The sequence below is a fragment of the Mus musculus genome, chromosome 5 (genome assembly GCF_000001635.26).
Source record: "Mus musculus strain C57BL/6J chromosome 5, GRCm38.p6 C57BL/6J".
NCBI classification, from domain to species: Eukaryota; Metazoa; Chordata; class Mammalia; order Rodentia; family Muridae; genus Mus; species Mus musculus.
The window spans coordinates 34,453,310-34,476,666 of record NC_000071.6 but is presented as its reverse complement, the minus strand read 5'-3'; the positions used below and the strand labels follow the sequence as shown (position 1 = coordinate 34,476,666).

Below are 23,357 nucleotides of genomic sequence, written 5' to 3'. Positions count from 1 at the left end.
AGGTTCACCTGCAAGTCACTATGTAGCCCAGGTTGGTCTTGAACTCACAGTGATGCTTCCCTCAGCCTCCTGAGTGCTGAGAACACACATTTAAGACACTGCATCTGAGCACAATTTTTCTTTTTATTTATGGTTACTGACATATGATCATGTTTGCCATCTTCTTTCTTTTGTAAAGGATTTATTTTTATTATTTACAAGTGTGTGTATGTGTATGTGGAGGCCACAGGAGTTAGTTGCAGAAGGTTAGTGGATGTGGAGGACTGGAACTGCAGGCCTGGAGAAGGACTACTTGACTCTTTTCTGATTGTTGAGCCATCTTTCCAGACCCATTTGTCTTTTTCTAAAATACCTACCTCTTTTTACTTACGTGTAGGTCTATGTGTCTGTGTCAGGGTATATACATGTGAGTACAAGTGTCCAAAGAGCTGAGAAGAGGACATTAGACCCCTGGGTCTGTAGTTACAGCCAGTTATGAGATAGTGATATGAATGCTCAGAGTTGTACCTATGTCTTTGTGCTGAACACAGGTGGCTAGAGTCAGAAACAGCAGATTTGGAGGAGTCAGGTTCTGAAGTGAAGTTGCTGATTCAGGCCCACCAGGAGAACCACCACTCTCAACTGCTCTTTGAACACATGGACACTGATGAAAGAAGTTAGTGAAGATGAATTGTGTACACAAGAGTGGGGGTATGGCTGGCATGAGGTGGGATAGGGTGGGACTGTTTGCTATTTGGCTTGTTACTGACAATTATCCAGAGTGACCAAAATGTCACGGGACGGTCACAAGAACAGGCAAACTAGAAAAGCTTGGCAAACAGGAACCCACCAATGTCCTGACATGCAGGCCTTATATTACCTTTTGAAATACTCCACCTCCCGCTCAGTCTCATCCATATCCACACTGTCCAGGTCGATGTCTTTAGGCAGAAAAACATCATCTGTAAAATGAAGGGAAGGAGACACCTCACATTATCAGACTGGCCATCTCACCAGAATAAATACAAAGAGTAAGACAAGATTCTGCAAAAGGCCAGGAGGGCAGACTGCTCTTGTGACTACCTAGAGCTACTCACTCATGTGCCCAACAAAGCCATTACTACTTCAAGGTCCCATCAATAAGACCTGCTGGAGAGAGCCCTAACTCAGAACTCGAGTCTTTCACATCAGAAGTGCAGTCCTGCTTTGCTATCCAGGACACCAGAGGGCCACTAGTTGATGGACATTTTACTTCCCAGAATCTCAGTCCAGTCTGAGAATTTCAACTTTTCTTCCCTGTTGTGCCAGGTCTGAATCACTTCCCTAAGTCTGGCTCCAAGTATGCAGTATCAAGGAAAATGTAAAGGTAGAGGGAGCTTAAACTTCTTTGTTAAAAGAATGAACCTCAGTCTCCCAAATAACCATCACGCTAGTTCTATCATGGGACATTTCCACAGCGCTATAACTAGGGCACATCTCACCTGCCTAACAGCACTGCCATTGTGGCAACGTGCATGACAAGAGTACCAAGGACCGGGAGTGTCCATTCTGAAAAGCAACAAAGCCCAGGAGAGAGCCTCTGGGTATCTAAACTCAGAAAGAAGGAAAGACAAGCTTCAGAGGAAAGATAGCCGATGATTCACAGAAAGCTCCATATACCTGCACAGGGCTGCACTCCAGACCAGACCCTACCTTTGAAGATTCTAGTAGTAGAAATAAAAAGCAAAGAAAGAAGATTGTATGGTAGTGAACCTGTTATTTTAGCCATTACAGCCTGGGTGACACAAAAAAAACCTATCTTGGGGGGAGGGGAGAAAAAAAGGCAAAACGGAACAAAACAGGGCCACTGCCAAGCTCTGACCACCTCAGTTGGATTCCCACCACACATGCAGCAGGAGAGAAGCAAACTGGGTGAACTACCTACTGATCTCCATTCTTGCACTGCAGCATGCATATGTATCCACACAACAAATATATGAATGTAAAAGGAATAATAATAAAGGATCTAAAGGAAAGACAAACTTACACATAAATGGAGAAGTCTATAGATCTGGTCCTGTCAGGGGAAAGCAAAATTGTGATTGCAGGTGTGTGAAGAGTGCAGCTCAGCAGCCTTTTCAGTCTCAGAGCAGGGGCAGTCATAACTGCACACATGCACTGAGCACACCAGTGCAGGTAGTAATACTACAGTGCCTATCATAGACTTTTGAATTAGCAGTCTCAGGCTCAGAGTCTAGCTTAATTTAGCATAGTGTTTGCCCAGCATGCAAGAAACTCTGGGTTCAATCAACAGTACTACATAGAAACTGCACATGGTGATACATCCCTGTAATCCCAAGACTCAGGAGGTGTAGGCGGAAGGATGAGAAGTTCAAAGTCATTGTAAGATACATAGAAAGTTGGAGGTCTGCTTGGGTTACATGAGAAGATATCTCAAAAATATAAAATAAATGAGTATTTATAAAACTTTAGTATAAGAAGCCATATTTAATACTGAGAACAGTTTTTCCACAGCATATTAAAATGCAAATATAACTTAAGAACTTTAAATCTAATGGAGCCAATACATTTACTGCCAATGAGCAAGGATGTAGCAGATGAGAGGGGATATGCTGAGGCTATGTTCCATTTATCAGAGGACCAGGGCACTTAGAAGAAAACCTGTCCTAAGCATTACCTAAAGATGCTATACTCTGAAAAAGCAGGAGCAATGGAAAATGAGCAAGATGAAGAGAAGGAACGGGAATAGCAAAGTAGGAAGAGTGGAATTGGCTCACTGGCAGCTACAGAGGACGGAGGAAGTATGGTGAATGCCTTGAAGCAAAATAAGGCAGGATGTGAGAGGGGCACTGAAGTAGTCTAAAGCAATCTACCACAGTTGATCCCACAAACCCACACTGAGGCTTACCTCCTTATTTAAGTGCTAGAAGCTGGGACCTAGAGGGCAGAGCCTCACGAATGACTCACAGGAGTCAGCTCTTTCTTTAGAGGCCCCAGATTATTTCTATAGAGTGCATGTTCTGGGGGCTGGAGAGGTGGCTCTTGCTGCCTTTCCAGGAGATGCCAGTTCAAACGCCCATCCATGTGAAGCAGCTCACAGCTGCCTGTAACTCTCGCTTCAGGGCACCACGGCACTCTCATTTGGCCTCTGCTGGTATCAGCAGACAGATAGGCAAGACTCACTCTCTCTCTCTCTCTCTCTCTCTCTCTCTCTCTCTCAGCAGACATAGACAAGACTCTCTCTCTCTCTCTCTCTCTCTCTCACACACACATACACCCCAAAACAAACAGACAAACAAACAAACAAACAAACCCAAAAAAGGAACGTATGTTCTAAAGTGGGCCATTATCCCATCTTCCTAAGAACACATCTGGTTTTCTTGGGACTTTTCTGCTCTCTCTGGAAGTAGCACAAGGCCTACAACAGATAAGTGCTGTTGGGTCTTGCACTTCTCATTCTCTAGAACTGTGAGAGAAACTAAATCTTTTTGTCAAGTTTATCCCAGGTGTTTATTATAGCAACAGAAAAAAAAATTAAGACATACATATGTGTTCAAAACCTCAATTTTTCCTAAGTACCAAATATGTTTAGAAATAAAAGCATTGAACAAAATACCACAAAGAAAAAACCAATACAGACAAGACACTCAAAGTAATTATCAAGATAGTGATAACACTAAGGCCAACTATAAAGTTATTATAACAATGTGAATGGCTTTAACTCACCAAAGAAAACCTTTCTTTTTTCCTCTGACTCCCAACTCTGACAGGGCCCCATTATATATTCTGTGCTAACCTTGGAGTTATGTGGTAGTGCATCCTGTAATTCTAGTTACTCAGGAGGGCAGGCAGGCAGGAGGACTGCTAGCCTGGACAACGTTTTTATCCATCCCATTCCACCTTGCCTCCCGCCAAAAAAATGGAGATGCATCTTAGTGACAAAGTACTTTCAGTAAAAGTAATTTATGTATCACAAATAACAGAAGGCAGACATACATCTGTACCTTAAGTTCACATGAGACCTTCACAAAAGCTGACACACAATAGTTAGGACTGCAGGGGTCCCACAAAGGTCAAGGGACTATGGGAAGAGTTCCCCAGTGGGGACTTTAGGGAAGAAGTTAAGTCACTGGGGGACATTCTTGAAGGAAGAGTGGCAATTTGCGGCCGCGCCCTCATCTCTTGCCTCCCAGTCATTTTAAGGTGAACTGACTTCTTCTGTCATTATGTGTTGCTTCACCCAAAGCCCAAAGCAATGGGGCTGACTAGAGACTAAAATCTTAAGAACTGAGAGCAAAACAAGCCTTCCCTCTTTAGACACTGATTATCTCAAGTATTCTGTTCTAATAGTAGAAAGCTCTATGTTAGGTTATAAGTGGAGATCTGAACATTTCCAGAGAAAGAAATGCCCACACACTAACCATGATGGGGGGCGGGGAGAGGCGGGTGGGTGGGACACGACCTAAAAATGAGCAACAATAGGCCTACCCACCTAGAAACTCAAGCTGCAAATATGCTACCTGGTAAAAGGAAGAAAAAAACCATGCACACAGAAAGCCAACAACATGAAAACCGTAACATTTCTAAACAACCTGTCAGACCCAGTGTCAAACATGGTGGCACAAGCATGTGCTCCCAGAACTCGGGGAGGAGGTGCAGCAGAGCTGAAGCCAGCTGGGTAACACACTAAGTGTGCAGCAGCTTGAGCCACTTTGTCTCAAAGGAGTCTTTGGGATACAATTAAAGTAATGATAGCAATTGATGGAAAATTCCAAGTGTCAAACACTTTTATCAATAAAGGTGGAAGAGGGATGAAAACAAATGACATTTTTTCTTCTTTTCTTTTTTTGAAACAGTTCTTTCACATAACCATGGCTGTCCATGAACTCACAAATTTATGCTTCCGGAGTGGTGGGATTAAAAGCAAGTGCCACCACACCTGGCCCCAAATTGAATTTCTAAATTAAAAAATTAAACAATGAACAGCAAAACAGAAAAATCACATGAAAAGAAATAAAGGTAAGAGCAGAAAACTAAAAAGGAAGAGGGGAAAAGGGAAAATCTGAGTTAAACAACAATAACAACAACAACAAACCCTAACAAAGGGCACAGATGATTAACTTACGCAAAATCAAAACACAGAGTGAGAACTGGCAAGAAGAAAACAAATGTAAGTGACAGGGCACAGGTCAGGGCCACAGAGGAGTGCATTTTCAGCCTTGGCGATACAGTATGGGCCACACACAAAAGCCTGTCCTAAGAAAGCAGTCATACATGTATATACTTGGCAAACAATGTATACAAAGTTTGGAACTTTACCTGAAAAGGAAAACTTACTAAAGGAAAGTAGCCTTCCAAAATTCACCACATTACCTGAAGAAGTATGGTAAGATTTCAATGGAAACAGACAGAACACTTTCAAACTTCTAAAGCCTTGACAGTTCCAATATAGCCTGAAGGTGTTCCAGAACTAAATATGAGGATACTGAAAATGCCCTGTAATTTCTTTTATGAACATTATTGATTGACACCCCCATTCTGCCCTGTGCAAATACAGCAAAGTAATTAAAAATGGCAACAAAAAGGAAAGTTACAAACCTATGAATATCAAGACAATAAAGTAACAACAAATAGAACCTAAACCAAAGAACATAATTAACACAAGGCAAATGATAATTATTACAGGAATTTAAGGTTGGTTTAATGTTGGAAAACTAAAACAATAACATTATTCTAAATAGTTCTGAGGAGAAAAAAAACTACCCACAAAACCCCACCTTGATAAAATTCAACACCTATTTCTCACAAAGACAATGAAGAATGTCAAGAGTCACTGGCTCCCGTCCTAGCATTAGGTAGGATGGTGAGACCTTAACACTAGAGCCAGCATCTCAGTTAACAGGGAAACACTACAACCATTTCTAGCAGAATAAGATTCAGTAAGAGAAAACAACTAGAGGTACAAGCCTTGGGAGAGAGTCTGTGTGTTTTGGTGCACACCTTTAATCCCAGTGCTGGGGAGGCAGAGGCAAGCAGATCCCTGTGAATTCCAGGCCAGACTGGTCTACACAGTGAATTCCAGGGTAGTCAGAACTATATGAAACCTTGTCTCAATAACAGACAACAACCCCCACCCCCCCACAAAACAAACAAACAAACAAACAAACAAACAGACAAAACCCCTAACGGCTGGAGAGATAGATAGCTTAGTGATTAGAAGCACTGGCTGCTCTTCCAGAGGAACCGGGCTTGACTTCCAGCACCCACACAGCAGCTCATCATCATCTGTAACTCTAGTTCCAAGGGAACCTAACATTCTTCTGGCCTCCACAGGTACCAAGCACACATATAGACACACATATAGGCAAAATATCCATAAACACAAAAAATTAAAATCAAGCTGGGCATGGTCACATATGACTTTAATCCAGCACTCAGGAGACAGGTAAATCTGAGGGCAGCTAGAGAAAAAGACACAAATTAGTAAAATGTAGGGGAAAAAAAAAAAAAGAGATAACACTGTAACAGAAATGAGTGCTGGGATTAAAGACATGAACCCATACTACCAGCACTTGGCTGAAATTCACAAAATCTTAAGGATACATTCCACTAAATTGGAAAATGCAAATAAATGAATGGATTCCTAGATATATACAACATGCCAAGACTAAAGAAATAATTCAAATAGATCTAAAACCAACCATTAGATTGAAATAGTAGTAAAGTTCCCATTAGAAAGATTCCAGAAATAGATGGATTCATACAGAATTCTATCCAGATTTCAAAGAACTAATGCCAATACTATTTTAATTATTCCATAAAATAGAAAAAGAAGGCTTTTAAACACTTCTGAGTCTAGTTTCACCTTGATACTAGATAAAACAACAATAACAAAAGAAACTTAAAAGCCAGGTAGGGTGACACACACCTTTAGTTCCAACATAGAGGTAGGTGATCTCTGAGTTTAAGGTCAGCTTGGTCTACAGAGTGAGTTCTAAGACAGCCAGGGCGACACAAACAAACCCTATCTTGAAAATAAACAAACAAAAACCAAGAAACAAAATCAAACAAATCAAAAGAAACAACTGGAGGGGTGTGGCTGGTAATAGCTAGTTGGTAGAGGACATGCCTCCCAGGTTCAATCCCTACAACTGTATAAAATGGGAATGGTAGCACACATCTGTAATCTTAGAACTTAGGAGGTGGAAGCAGGAGGATCAGAAGTGCAAGGTCACCCTAAGCTCCACAAAGGAAGTTGGAAGCCTGTCACAAAACAAACAAAACAAAAACAGCAGCAACATGAGAGACACAGAGAGAGGGGGTGTGTGTGTGTGTAGGAAAAGCACATCTGCCACCCTTGTCTACAGACATATGACATAACTTCTCCAGTAAACTCCTGTGAAAGACAAGACTTGAACAATGAAGCAATTTACTAAAATAAAAGATGTGAAGATAGTACACACACAAAAGAGTTTCATATAATCAACCAGTGAGGCTGCACTGTCTAATAGAAATTAATGTGATTTTTTTTTCTTTAAAAAAAGATTTATGTTATGTATGAGTACACTGTAGCTGTCTTCAGACACACCAGAAGAGGGCATCAGATCCCATTCCAGATGGTTGCGAGCCATCATGTGGTTGCTGGGAATTGAACTCAGGACCTCTGGAAGAGCAGTGTTAGCATTCTGTCTAAACTCCACCGCACAGTTACCTGGCAACAGACAGGTAGGCCTGACCCACTATAAAAGGGGCTGCTTGTCCCCTCCTCCCTCTCTTCCTCTTGCCTCTCTCTTGCTCTTCCTCTTCTCTCCCCCCACCCCTCTTCTCCACATGCTCATGGCCATGGCTGGCCTCTATTTCTCTCCCTCTCTCCCCCTCCCTCCCTCCTCCTAATCCTCCTCTTAACTCCCCTCCCCATGCCCTGAATAAACTCTATTCTATACTATACTGTCCTGTGGCTGGTCCCTGGGGGGGGGGGGGGGAGAAGGGGGGAAGGGATGCCTTGTCATAGGCCCACTGAGACACCCCCCCTTCCCCCATACCTCACCACACTCCTATAGAATATATATCTCTCCGTACCATATGATGTGTTTATAAAAAGATAAAGGGGGAAAGAATATATTCTATGGGGGTGTGGTGAGGTATGGGGGAAGGAGGTGTCTCAGCAGGCCCATGCTGAGGCATCCCTTATCTCTGAGGGACCAGCCACACTATGGGATAGTATAGAAGAACAGAATTTATTCAGGGCATGGGGAGGGGAGTTAAGAGGGTAGTAGAGGCAGAGAAAGGCAGAGAGACAGAGTAGACAAGTAGAGACCGCCATGCCATGAACTCAAGGAGAGAGGGGGTAAGGGAAAAACAGGAGAGAAGCAAGAGATCAAGAGAGGGAGTGGGGGCAAGCAGCCCCTTTTATAGGTCTACCTGGCTGTTGCCAGGTAACTGTGGGGGTGGAGTTTAGACAGAATGCTAACAGTCAGTGCTCTTAACCACTGAGCCATATCTCTCCAGCCCAATAAATGTGATTTGAGTAACATATTTTAAGACTTAAAAAATATATTTAGTAATAATTTAATATATTAAAATAGTATTATAACATGTAATTAACATAAAATGTATTGTGGTAAAGGATGAAGCTCAGGGATACAGTGCCTTTCTGATATGCATAGGCCTTGGGCTTCAATTCCAGCACTGGAAATTAAATACACTGAGAGACTTCATCCATTTTTAAAAGTAAATTCCAGAATATAGTATATACTTCATAGCACCTACATCTCAACTCACTGTAAGTTATAAAGAAGAGCAGCCAAATACTAAGAACAACAACTAAGAGATAAGAGAAGCACCTATAAAACTTGTAAATGGGAGACTTAAAAATAACAGTTCAGAGCAGGGAACACAAGAAAGAACACAGAGCCCAGACCCAGACCCAGGGCATATGAAAACCGCTGCAGTAGAGCAGCACTATAGACCACAGGGGCAGGAAGAGCTTCCTCATAAATTGTGGAAGCATTTGGGAAAAGAGAAAAATAAACCCACACTTCATCTCATACCCCAAAATAAACCTCAAACATGTTTAAGATCTACATGAGGGGAGGAAGAAGAAACTACACAAACACTAGAGAGAAATTTTGTATTCCTCCCTAACCCTGGTGTCAGAATAAGACTAACAATTATCAAACTCTAAAGGCAGTTTACAATGTAAGACTTACAATGTAAGATTGGTAAAATGACTACATAAAAGTTAACAAGAAAACTTCCAAATGGCTGAAAAACCCAGTAAACCAAGTTCATAGGAAACTGAGGAACCAGGAGAAAATTTTGGCAGCACCGAACAGAGGTGAAAAACTCGTATTCCTAATTTATAAAAATCTCTTAAAAACCAAACAACAAAATTCTAGTTAAGAACAAAAACAAACAAACAAACAAACAAACAAACAAAACAACCAAAAGGTCTGTTGGATAGTTTTATATCAGCTTGATATAGGCTAGAGTAATTTTTGGAAGAGGGAATCTCACTGTGGAGAAAATGATCCCATCAGACTGGCCTATGGGTAAGCCTGTAGTGCATTTTCTTGATTGCTTATTGTTGTGGGAGGGTCAAGTTCACTGCATGGGTGGTACTACCTTTGGGATAGTGGTCTTGGAGACTGTAAGAAAGCAAGTTCAGTAAGCCATGAGGAGTAAGCCAGTAAGCAGCATGTCACCTTTATGTACAAAACAGGAAGTTCAGACTTCTCTAGAGTATAAGACAAAAACCTTTGCAACTACTTCAAGAATGTTCTAGACCTGTGTAAGTCACTATCGGAACAAGTTCTTAGTAATCAAGGATGTCTGAGAACACAAGTCATGCACTGGATATCATGGAAACTCACTGTGACACAGACATGGAAACTTACTAATTATGAGATAGGAACAATCAACACAACGGTATTAGAAACAGGTGAACATAACCTCACCCAAAGATGACCCAGGATAGGAGGGATGTTACAGCAGCCACTCTCCTTACCCTCTCCAGTTCTGTACCTATGTTTTCAACTAACCACAAATCAAATTTTTTAAAAAAAAAGTGCACTTTATATGTCTAAAATTATTTCAAAATCATAATATAGCAGCTACAAATTATTATTGTTGGAAAAGTCACAGATGAGCAACATCCCGCCTGCAGGGGCCTGTCGAGAACTCACACACACAGACCACACCAGCCAAGGCTGGGAACAGTTCCCTTGTGATCTTTATTTACCAAGTGAACTGCTGGTTCTGTCTCCTTTCTTCTTTTTATTTTTCTTATTCTTGCCCTTGGGCTGAGGAGAACTGGCCAGAATCAGCCTGCCATTCTGCAGGAGCTGGCTGGGGGAGGGTGGCTCAGGAGTGACAGTGCTCAGCTTCTCCTCTTTGATGTGGCTCAGCTGCTTTTTGTTGTTGTTGTTGCTGTTGGTTTTCCTCTCCTCCCTCTTCTGCTCTGTGAGAAGAGCAAGGTCAACTACTTTAGGTTTCAACTCTGGCTGGGCCCGGGGTTTGAGCTGTACCTCTGTGGTTTTGGGAGGCTCTGTGGGCTTCCTGGCTGGCTCATTGCTGGTCTTGCTGGTTTGCTTTAACTTTTGCTTGCTATTTCCCTCCTTGTGATGATGCATCATGTCCAAGAGAAATGCAAGAGGCTCGTGCTGCTTCCCATTGACTTCCTTAGGTAGCAGAAGCTTGGAGGGGTCTCTGGGGTCCACAGGGTCTGTAGCATCCCCATTGGCTCCAGGCCCTGGCCTGGGCTCTGAGTGGTTCATGTGTCTGGAAGGGGAGTGAGATGAGGTTTCTGGTTCTTCGGTTTGTTCTAAGGAGCCATTGTGGATGTTTTCAGAGTTAGAGATAGACTCTGTTGCTGCCTGGAAATTTCTAGCAAGCATGTCCAACTTGGAACAGTCTTTACTTGGCCGATCCTTTTTCTTCTTTTTTGCAGCTCTTAACTTCTGAAGCTCCTGAAGCCGCTGAAATTCCTCCTTGAAATGCTGTTCCTCGTCCTCCTCTTCTTCGTCCTCCTCTTCTTCCCGCTGCTTTTGCTCCTCCTGATGATGCAGATGCTCCCGTGCCCTGGCCTCAGCTTCTAGGCGTGCCTTCTCTTCCAGCTGCCAATAACAAAAGAGAAGATGGCTTTAGACCATGGTAAGAACTCCAAAACTTGACAGAGTTGCTAAGACGGCTCAGCAGGTAAAGGCATTTGCCACCAAGCCTGGTGAGTTGAATTTGATCCCCCAAGAACCACATGGTGAAGAATCATCCCATAAACATTGACCCATGACTTACACACAAACTATGATGGCCTCCCCTCCCCACATATATAAATGTAATTAAAAAAATTACTCTAGAAACTTGAGATATCAATCATATATTGAAAAATAAACTTTGATAGAGGCAGTAACAAATGTACCTACAACATACGTACCTGTAATTATTTCACCCAAAAGAACTGTTAAATCTCATCTACCTACCAAGCATATGCTTACTTTACTGGGAACTAGGTGGCTAGCTTCTGACCAAGAAGTAGGTACCAGGAGTAGTCAGACCAGCAGTTGTGCTGTGCGTGCAGCACCCATAGACCTGACCATCTCTCTATAGAAATAGCAAGGAATCAGCTTTCTGATTGCATGAGCTCCTGACAGACTTTGCTGTCCAGGTGAGGGCTGAACCAGAAATAAGGACCTGCATAAGTAAGACACAAACAAAATGTGTCCAAAAGTTTGAAAGTCCCTTCCCACACTATCAGATAAAAGTCTCAATACACGTTGAACTACACAAGAGCAAAGGGCTTTCAGAAATATTCAGTTTCACATAGCAAAGTGGCCCCAATGTATTTCTGCTTTCCAACCTGATGGAAAGAAGTTTCATCAAGTAAAGATTTCATTGTACGAATGATTCTAGACCACAGAACAGACCCTTTCAGGGCTCCAAACCCAAGCAAATAGATGTCTACTTTTCATGACGTGCTATGAAAAGCCCTGTCAAGTTTCTGGGGAGTGGAAATTGCTCTCAGCAGTTTACACCAAGGAAGCTGCCTAACCTTACACTTTATAATGTTGATGCTAAGAGCTGTCCTTCAAGTAGATGGGCCTGTGGGTCAGAACAAGAATGTGTGAAGTCTGTCTTAGGAAGAGGCTTGCAGGCACCATGGGCTAGAGCTCTATCTTCTATCAAAGGCCATCTCTCAGCTTCTAAACCTCAGAGTCCCATCTACTCTGCATCACAAAATCTCTTCCTTCTATCTCTTTGGAAGAAAGGTTCCTACAAAAGTGTATGTAAGCGCTGCTGTCCCACTGGCCAGGCAGAGCAGGCTGCATGAAAGCCTATTACAAACTCAATACTTTGGGAGAAGACAAAGTGGTACAGGTGCTAGTTCAGGCCTTCTGCGACAGACAGACTCCTAGAGCACCAGGGCAGGCATGTCAAGCAGCCCTAGCTTCGTATCTGTGCGCCCTGGTAGGGCGGGCTGTCACTTACCTTCCTCTGCTTGTGCCTTGCTCGTTTGGCTGCCCGACTACTACTAACTGGCTTGGCCTCAGAGCTGTTTATAAACTGTAACAAATCCTCCACTCTCCGATGGTCAACCACACCCTCCCGTTCTGAGATCTGCTCCATTTTCTTGGGTTGTTCTTCCTTCCTCTTAGTCAGGCGTAAACGAAGTTTTTCCCTCATTTCTGCATAATTTCTACTTGTTGGTGCAGCTGGAGGCTAAGGTAAAAATATAAATAAATTAGGCCTAAAGTTTAACAACTTTGAATATAACAAATTTCAGAATACATCTCTAAAAATACCCGTTTTTCAAAGAAAAATTACTTAAATATTTAGTATATGCTTAAAACTTAATATATGCCTTCAGATTGATTATAATAATATATGCTTACATATAACCATTGTGAAAGAAAAATTAAGAAAATAACTTGAGTGGCAGGATAAAAAGCAAAGCCTAATTATTACTATATAACCTAAAAGATGAGATTTATTAACTATCTTCCAATTGGTATACATTTGTGAAAATCTAGCAAAATATATACAAATGGGTTTTTAAAGCTGAAAAGCAATACACATATTTATATGTATATTTTTATTTAGTACAGTGGGTTTATCTTCCCCACCGGAGCTGGAGACCAAACCAAGGATTTTACATTGGCCAGGCAAATATTCTATAACAGAGTTAAATCCCTAACGCTGATTATTTTTTGATGTTGATAAATCTTATTCTCTTCAGCAATCTTTACTTTCCTTTTCAGTGTTAAAAGGGGAACAAAAGGAAGAACACCTGGTTCTCATTCCTACTGCCACATTCCTTACTATTAAAAATCACACACATATTTAAGGAAATGGAGACAGAACAAAGCAAATGAAACAAAACACCCATATGCCTTCACTTCTTATTTACCCCTCCTAGGGACCATGGACAGGTTGCATTAAATACAGTTCCTGCTCTGGAGAGTTGTTGAAGCATGTAGTGTAACAGTATCTTTTGTACTCATCCAACAAGAGGGGTCACACTATTCACACAAACTGCATTAGATAAACTATGGTGAGATTTAGGTAATAACCTACTTCATTGACTATTTACAAATCTCATAAACAAACACAAAGTTACAGTAGCAACAGGTAGGTGACTCAGTTCTGTAATCTCAGCACTGAGGAGCACAAAGCATAAGACCAGCCTGGCCACAAAACTAGTTCAAGGTCAGCCTCAAATATGAAGAAAAGACCTCAAAAATCAGAAATAAACCACCATCAACAACAAAAATACAGTGATAATAGAAAAGCTGTAGTGCTGAAATCCTGTTTCTTTAAGTATACATGGAAGCACCTATAAAGCTCATACATTTAAACAGTTTGTTCATAGTCATCCCGTTATCCTCGCACTCTCCTTATAATTTCCTCTGCACCCTTTATTCCCAGGAAGTACTGGTCCAATTCTAACAACCCACTAGCGGGCTGGAGAGATGGCTCAGCTGTTAATAGCACTGACTGCTCTTGAGAGGACCTAGGCTCAATTCCCAGCACTTCTATGGCAGCTCACAATTGTCTGTAACTCCAAGATCTGACACCCTCATACAGATATACATTGAAGGTAAAACACCAATGCACATAAAATAAAAATAAATTATTAAAAAAACAAAGCAACAGCAACACAAATAACCCATTAAGGAGATAGCTCAGTGGTTAAGAGCACATTCTACTCTTCGAGAGGACCCAAGTTCAATTTCTAGCACCCAGCTCACAATCACCTGTAACTCCAGTTCCAGGACATCAGCCACCTGCACATACCCACAATATAGATACTCACACCTACATATAATTCAAAATAACAAAAAAATATATCTAACACACAATTCTTGCCAAAGACTTACCAAGTCACACAACTGTCAGGTCATAATACCCTGGTATCATGCACTTACCCCGCCATGTCCAAAGAACTCACAGTAGCAGCAGTCACAGTACTTGCCCTCCTTCTGGTTGGTGGAAGTTGAGGTGCTGGAGCTGTGCTCGGAGCAGCTGTCCTCATCTGCACTCTCATCCCCATCATCCTGCTGCGGGTCATAGACCCCATTCTCGCAGCGGTGCCCTTCACAGTCAGGGTCACTGCAAAACCACATACAGCTCATTAGCAAGAAGCTACACTGAAGGCACTAATTATTCCTCATATCCACCCGCTGTTCTGCTCATTTTTCAGACCAAGGCAGCAAAAAGAGCTCATGGCTCTGGAGTCAGAGAATCGTGTGCCATCAGCCAAGAATACAGTGACTGGGCTCTGGCAGACATGTGTTCAGTAGTCATAGCATACCTACAGTGCCACTGGATGGACACAGGACTCTTCTGACTTCCTTGAGACCACTGGTTCCACAATGGAGATTACAAAGGACATGTTTCTAACAGGCAAGTTCAAAGGTAACAGAAATGATCTTTTATAAAAATCACTGTGTGTGGTATTAGTTTTAGTATGTACATCTTGGAAAATTTCTGCAGATTCTACCCAATGTATAGCAGATACAATTAAAAAAAAAAAAATACAAGCAAGGCACAGCACACCCTTAATGCCACCAGTGGAGATAGTCAGCATCCCTGACCCTGGTCTTGGCAGTCGGGCCATTGTTCTTTCCTCTGAAGAACTAGAGGCTGAGAGTGAGACTGGAGCCTCTCCAACTCCACGGCCTTGGCCTCTGTTGGTGAGGTCTCTTTCTTCTGCACTGGACTGGTTACCTGCCTGGACCCAGAGCACAGTCTGTAGCTATGTTAGTGCAGCATGGCTCCCAACCCTCCACTCAGGGACCTGGGTTCTGTGGCTCACCTGCAGACACTGGGAGGGGCACTTATGGAGCCATCTGTTGTGGAGGGCGGGGGTGCCACAGGGGTAGGACAGAAGCTCTTGCGTGTATCCACGAACCCAGGGGCCGTGGTTGCAGTTTTGGGAAATGATGGGGCAGCAAGGTTTGGAAGGTGAGGTGTAGAGGCTGGAGAGAGCGCAGAAGGAGACAAGGCTGGGAGGGGGGCTAGGCCTGTGGGGCTGTTCCTTGGAGCAGCAGGTGCTGAATGTCTGTGATCCTCTTTGTTGAGGCCATGAAAAACATCACCTACATGTAGAGATACAAGAGAGACTGCCATTGGCTGAAGAAAACAAACATTTTTGTTGCCTTTAATTACTCCCCCCCCCCCCGCTTTCTTTTAATTTGGGGGGGGGGACTGGGGGTGTTCACACCTGGAGAAACTTTGAAGGCCACCCATATGACTGGTCACATTTACTTTGTTTTCTACACACACTAGATCTGGTCCTGCCATCTAGAGTAAGCTGTGTTCTAGCTTGAGCTCTTGAGACTGGAGAGTTTTATAGATAATCTGTGTTTTTCCACTGTGCACACCAGTGTTCACAGGCCTGGAGTTCCAATCTCAAATGTAATCTGAATCTAAGATCCTAACTTTACCAAGTTCACAGCTTCTCAACTAATCCAGCTGCTGCTCTGCTTTTCCTTTCTCAAGGCAGACAATTCTACAGAGGCCAGCTGTCCACAGTGTGGTTATCTTACCACAGCTGGGCGAACCATTTCAGACTGGAATATCATAAAGTTAAGCCAGATGAAGATTTATGCCCTTTGTTCCATTTGAAATCTGCCAGGTTTATGGCTCCCAGCTTCTTCCTGAGGGGTTCACATAGTTACCCGATAATGGATCAGCCTCCTTGGAAATGTTGTTTGCCAAACTGATATCCAGTGTTCTTAACATCACCTGAAGGACTGGCGATGTAGCTCAATGATAGCATGTTTGTGAAGCAAGGTGAAGATCTGGCTGATGCACTCTAGTGGGTGCATGTGTTCTCCTTCTCCCCCCCAACCCCCTCTCGCACATGCACAGATGGGGGGTATATCTATTTAGTACTACAGTACAAGCCTTAGAAGGCTAAAGCAAGAGGATTGCTATGGTTTGAGGCCAGCCTAGACTTAACATAGAGAGACCCTATCTCATCTACCATCCCCCCCAAACAAAAGAAACATCCCTTTGATGACATCGTGTAGGAGATGAGCCCGTGGGCATGCCTATAGAGAATTATTCTGATTCTTTAGCTTTCTGGATGGGGAACCTGGCCTGTATCCTCTGAAGACCCTGACCTGAGCTTCTGCATGCACTCGCCACTAGCTCTCTGCTTCCTGTTTATGGATGCAATGGGACCAGCTGCTCCACTCATTTCCCTGGCAGAATGGATAGAACCTCCTCTCTCTTAGGTTGCTTTTTCAGGGTATTTTGTCACAACAAGAGGAAAAGTAACAACAATAGTCCCTGATTAGGCTAACTTATATCAGCCAATAGACTGCTGGTTGAAGCACAGTAACTGTTTCTCTACTCAATCTATGCTTCTGTAAGGAGGAGTTGTCAATGGTAGGAGCCTCTGAACATTTCTAGGGATTCCTCCCAGTAAGGAGAACAATCATGATTCTTTTTGATGTTCAAATTGCCTCAACTTTGGTTGATGAGGTATACCAACTGGCTTCCATGTCTTGAGGCATTTGTCCCAAGTCGCTATAAACATTTCCTTACTTTGAGGTCCCTTCTAATTATCAATAAGTGATTAGTGTTAAGAGTTAGCAGGCTAGTCTTATTGACTTGCATAAATTCTCTTTTGCTTAGCAGTAGCTATGCCCAGAAAGCAATGATCTATGCGTATCACAGAAGACAGGCTTGGACACAAGACATAGACAGAGCTCAGCAACTCTAACCAAGGGTATTTATTTTGATGGCAACTAAAACTCCAACTAGAATCCACAGGGTATGTTCTTGAGTACAAGCACCTTTCAGGGGTTTGTTCCATTTCCATCTCTAGAAAGGCTCAAGAGTAGCAACATGGGTGGTGTTACAAGTGAGAGCTGTAAGGCTCTCAGGGTTCTTACCTATGGAAGGTGGTCTTCTGGATGACACCTTGAACTGACTGCTGCTAGACTGCACTGTGGTGGCTGTGCATGACACAGAGGATGTGGCTGACGAGGTGGCCATGGCAACTGTGTTTGCCATGGCAACTTCATTTGCTTCCATAAAAGCATCTTGGAAATTATACAAACACTTCTTTTTTGCAGCATTTTTCTTTTCTTTGATATCTGAAACTGCAGGAGCCTCATTGCTGGGTGGAGGTGGAAGGGCTTCAGGTCTTGTTTCTGAGAGCACTGGCCCCAATATATCATTTCCTTTGGAGAAGAATGAGAAAATTAAAGCTTCTAAGAGAAACAGCACTTATCAAAACCCACTAAAGAACATGCTAACACTGGGGCTGCTACTAAAACCAGAACTCCTCTGGGATGATGCTTTTATTCTATAGAAGGTTTATTGAGCACCTACTATGTGCCAATTCCTGTGCTAGGTGCTTTTCAGTATCACTGAATGCCTTGAAACCTGTTCTTGAGGTTGGAAATACTATTCCCATCCTAAAGATGAAGAAACTGAGGCTCAGAAAGGCTAAGCAACTTGTCTAAGGTCACACAGCTAGAAATCCCTTCAAGCATAGAACAGGAATATCAGGACTAGCTCTGTTCTGAGCATATTCAAGGTTGGGCTGCAGTGACTGACCAAGGGCTCTGGCCATCTAAAGACAGTGAGGTGTGGGTAACAGCTCTTCCCAGATGCCTCTGGACCTAAGACTGAAGTAACAGCTGAGCCTCGACAACTGAGGCAACTGGGGAGAAGGTGCTTGTTAGAGGGGAGAGAACCCTTTAGGGTCAATATAGAAATCAGCAAATAGGAACCCGAGTCACAGCATTCAGGTAGATGTGTGAATATCTCCCTGCCTCCAAGCACTGAGCTGAGGTTTGGTAGTAACCATTATTTGAGAACTACAGGCCAGACACAGACCCTGGAGACTAGATCTTCTGTGGCTGGGCAGTACCATGTGGCTCACTGTGCTGGCAGATAGCATGGAGACAGTGTTAGCTCTGTTAATCAATGCAGCAGACCCATCAGAACAGATGTGGAAGGGTGGGTAGGATGCCTGGCCCCAGGGCCTCCCACTGGGTAATGCAAGGATGACCATCTTACTTGGTTCAGGATATTTAAAAACCTTAAGAAAGTTTTAATGAATTCCTTACCAGAAATTGTATCTGGCAAGAAAGTGCCAGGGTTCCAGTTCTTATCATTCATCATTTCTGATTCCCAAAGACTTATAAATTTAGAACTATTCCAGTCTGGAGTGTTCCCAAAACAGCTCGGGTAAATATGGTCTTGAAGAGATGCATTGAATGCCTGAGGCTTATTTGTGTGACTCTGAACAGGTGCTGGCGGTAAAGCCTACAAAAAAAAAGTTCTAATCACATATCAAAATTAATATTCTATATACCTGTGTAGTTCAACTACAGACAGACAAACTGTGATGAAACCTTGAGGGGTATGCTTCCCACAAGCTGATGGCCATGGGGAGCACATCTCACAAATGCTGGAGTGGAGGTTTACTTAAGAAGGCTACACATGTAGGTCAACCTTTAACCAAAAGTTCCTTATGCCTATAGACAACTCAGCCAATTCTAACATTCCTGGCTAGTCACTCTTTAATGTAGTTCATACATGTAAGAGCTGTTCTGTGGCTTGGTTTCCTTAGAGACTGTACTGATCAACACTGTCAAATCAGAAGTACTGATAACAATGGTAAGTAAGGCCTTTAACCCTCAACTCTTAGAGCTGTGCAAAGAACAACACAGATCTGAAGAGCTAGGAAGATTTTGGTTGTGCTCTGAAACTGGGGTGCTGAGTTGCTCCTGTTTCCAGGGAGTAAGTCATTCCAATCTCATCAGCAAACTGGCCTGGGCCCTGAGAAAGGTCCTGAGAGGCCAGGGAAAGGGAGTGGGATACAGTCAGTGGGCCAGTCAAGCAATGCACATTTACTTAGTGCCAAGTTGCTGGCAGCTCCCTGCACTCACCTGGGTTCCCTAGAGCCCTCCCTGCTTGATACCTAATGAAGTCCTGGAAGGGCTGTGTCATCCACACAGCTGCACTCCCATGCTGGCCTCTATATTGGGATTTGGCCCTCATACCAACCAGTTCTTTCCTCACAGCAGCCCAAGTGATCTGATCTTTACTTAGAATGCTGAGAAAGCTTTCTGCTACTTTTCAGTTAAAAATCGAAGTCCTCCCATGCCCCATGACATCCTAGGGAAATAACGACCACCTCCTCCTGCTCAGCAAGCTTAGGCATACAGATCTTCTTTCTGGTTCCCACCTTTCCAACCTCTTTTCCTTTCTCACTTGCTCACCTGTGTCTAAGCTCTGAAACCTCTTCTTGTACACTCATTCCCAAGCCTCAGCCAAGACAATACTGTCCCAGAAACCTGACACTGTTTTGTTCTGGATCCAACCCAGTAACAAGGTGAGCCCCCAACTTAACACCTTGGGATATAGCATCTTCCTTCACCTGCCATAGCAGAATGCAAGATTGACTTGTAGCCTGGTATTTTGATGTCTGACTTCTCCTAAGTCAAAGTCACTTCTTAAGAAAACGGGGCATTAAGATCATGACCTGGCTGGTCATGCTGGTAACGTGCTTTTCATCCCAGAACTTGTGAAGCAGAGGTAGGCAGATCTCTGAGTTCGAGGCCAGCCTGGTCTACAGAGTAAGTTTCAGAATAGCCAAGACTACATACAGAAACCCTGTCTTGAAAAACAAAAACAAACCAAAAATAAATAAATAAATAAATAAATAAATAAATAAATAAAATCTTGGCCCTGTACCCCAGCTCTGGACAATGTTGTGTAGAGTCAAGTATCACTGAAATGAGTGGAGTATGCCCTGGGTGAGCTACAGACCTGGCATTAGAAGAATGCCTGGTGATCCCACTCTTTGTGATGCATAAATTATCTGTGGATTCTATAGATTCAACTATGAGGACTTTAAGGGAATTTCCAATTGCACCAAGGGATGGTCAGATGGAGGAAGGAGGAGGACAGAAGAGATGGGGGATGGCCCATTAGATGTAAACAGGAGAGGCTACACCAGAGCCTCTGTGTGGTTACTATCCTGAAGAGGCAAGGAAGCCATTAAGGGTGTAGTCAGGAGAAGACAGTCCGGTCAGTTTAAGAGAAAGGTGGACGTGACAGCACAGTGATGATCAGCAAGACAAGGATGCACTGCTGGTTAGGTGCGGAGAACAGATGATATAATGGGGGGGGGGGGGGCGAGGAAAGGAGAGAGCTGTGTGTGAACCTAGAAGTCATCCCTGGCTCCATTGGGAGAGCATAGTCCATGAGAGCTAAACAGAAACTAGAAATAAATCTCAGCCTCCCTTTTAGTAGCTGTGTGACCTCAGGCATATCACTCAATCTTTTGTGCTTTAGTTTTCTCATCTGAAATCTGGAAATAGCTACCCCAGAAGTTTTGGTAAGTGAATACACTGCCTGGCCTGCAAGAAGCATTTGGCAAGGGCAAAGATGGATTCCTAGTACTAAGACTATGCCAAATCCCACCAGCTAGGCCCATTCTAACATTCAAATAGCTGGGCAGTGACTCCACCCAGTCCACTGGCATAACACACAACACCCTCTACCCTGGAGGGCTCCAGGAGACTGGAGAAGGGGAGACAGGAGACAAGCAGAACAAATGCTTGGGGTCCAAAAGTGTTCTAGACAGAGGTAACAGGTTTGGATGGTCTAAAAAAGCTGTTTTGGCATGGGAGCCCAAGGGAGCAAAAAGCAAGGAAAATAATGAAACTACATTTTAATAGATAGACACTTGGTTCCACAAAGTAATAAAAAGCTCAGAAGGACCTTGTTGAGATTTGCTGATAAGAATAGGTAATTTAGGAACCTCTGGTTAAGGGACAGAAATACCTGCCAGTGTCTGTTTGCTAGTCCAGCATGTGGGGTCTGAGCAGAAGCACCTCCTGGGGATCTGAACTACTTAAGAGCTGCCTGAGATTCTCCTTGGACACAGCTGTGCACTGTCTGGCTTCCCCTTTGGTTCCTCACCTTTACCACATTCATGTCTAGACCCTTGTTCATTCTTTCCAGTGCCCTCTACTTTGTGATGACCTTTGTGCTCCATTCAGATCTGTTCTCCCAAGTTACTTTCCTACCCTATGTCTACCCACAAGTTGCCTGAGGCATGACAAGGTGTCCCTTCTGTTGTGGCTCAGGGGATGGAACCAAGAGCCTTATGCATACCAGGCAAGTGTTTTACCACTGAGCCACACCACCAGGCTTGCCATAACATTTGGTACTTTATTCTGATGTTTTTGCCTTCTCTTTTAAAAGCAGTAACCAGGATGAACTGACCTGGGTATTCCTAAAATGCAGCACAGGGCCTGGCACATACTTGGTGCTCAATAAATGATTGCTGAAAACAGCTTAGTTCCGAAGACTAAGGGGTCCAGTGGCCATGCTTTTACACAGTTTACTTACATGCTTCTTCAGAAGCCCACCTACACAAATAGGAGGCCCAGTTGCAGAGACTGAAGGCAAAAGTGAGGGAACAGACAACAAAAAAATTGTTTTTCAATGATTTTGTGCATGATACCTGATAACCTTAACAGTGCAATGTGTCCCTTCTGAAAAAAACCTCAGCTATCTGCTAAATGGACCATTGTGATTAACCAACATAGTCAGACCCTTCCCACAAATTCACAAAGCTTCAATTAACAGTAATTTTGAATTGTTTTCCACTTTATGGCAAAAGGTAATTCGTAAGAAAGAAAATTCTTGAAGTAAAAATTCTGATGAATATCCAAACAAAATCACCTTCATAAAACTGCATCCCTTTGGAGTGGATGATCCAGTCGTCTCTATCCACAATAGCTCAGATACCAAGACTGAGAAGGTGGCAAGCCAAAACCAACAGATATAGAACCATTAACTGAAAAAACTTCCACTGTACAGTCAGACCAACAGAATTCCAGCCAATGACAAAGTTAACACAAATATTTCTTAGTTTGGAATTTCTGAGTTTTTTAAATACCTCCTAGCGATGGTAAAGAGGCAATAAGACCTTAGTACTGGCATCACTACTCTGAAACGAGGGAAAATAAACACTACCCCTAACATGAAACACACAGAGGTCATAACAAACCCCCTATCATAAGCCAGTCTCCACACTGCATCTCCCCACAACACCTAATCTAAACTGGAAAGAAAACAATTAAAACAGGTCTCTCAGAAACTATGCATATATGGAAATATCAGAGTTAAGTATATTTAGGATACTGCAAGAAAATCCCACATACTTAGAACTGTGCATTCAGCAAATTAATCCCTCAAAAGTGAAGGAGAGCTGGGCAGTGGTGGTGCACACCTTTAATCCCAGCAGTCCCGCAGACAGAGGCATCCAGGTCTCTGAGATCAAGGCCAGCAAAGTCTACAGTGAGTTCTAGCATAGTCAGAGCTACCCAAAGAAACCCTGTCTTGAAAAACAAAAAAAAGTAAAGGAGAAATAAAAAATCCAAAAGCCTAAGAAACTCACCTGTGATAGACTGGCCCTGTCTGAAATTAAATGACTCTCTTCAGGCAGAAAGAAAAGTGCATAGGTCAGATGGTTGGGTCCACAGACAGAAAGATCATAAATAAATGCAACATAAAATAGTTTCTGATATTCCTAACTCATGTGAAGGTGACTCTTTGGGAGATCATTTCATGTACCAAATGCTATGTGAAAAGGTGGAGAACGGAGGAGGCATTTTCTAGAAGCCACTTGGGCCATGTGTAGAGGACCTGACAGTTCGATTTCAAAGGGAATTTAGTTATTGTACACTGTGAACCCAGGGCGACTCCAAGAGGGTTAAAATATAAGTATTATTGATAAATCATAAAGTATTGAAAAGTATAAAATACAGTTAAACTGAGGCCTTTGAAGATGAATATAAAACAACTACAAGTTGATAATAATCTAAATATATCCAAAAATC

General features: G+C 42.9%; 1 protein-coding gene across 1 annotated transcript in view; it reads right to left on the bottom strand.

Annotated features, from left to right (window-relative positions):
- Fam193a (family with sequence homology 193, member A) overlaps window positions 1–23,357 on the bottom strand; it is a 116,526-nt gene that overhangs the window by 9,792 nt on the left and 83,377 nt on the right. Inside the window, exons 14-20 of the mRNA NM_001243123.1 lie at window positions 18,564–18,762; window positions 17,379–17,669; window positions 15,290–15,572; window positions 14,400–14,583; window positions 12,463–12,693; window positions 10,220–11,093; window positions 860–941 (exon numbers count right to left, since the gene is read on the bottom strand). Of these exons, the coding sequence (NP_001230052.1) occupies window positions 860–941; window positions 10,220–11,093; window positions 12,463–12,693; window positions 14,400–14,583; window positions 15,290–15,572; window positions 17,379–17,669; window positions 18,564–18,762 (2,144 nt within the window). The remainder of the gene's footprint in view (window positions 1–859; window positions 942–10,219; window positions 11,094–12,462; window positions 12,694–14,399; window positions 14,584–15,289; window positions 15,573–17,378; window positions 17,670–18,563; window positions 18,763–23,357) is intronic.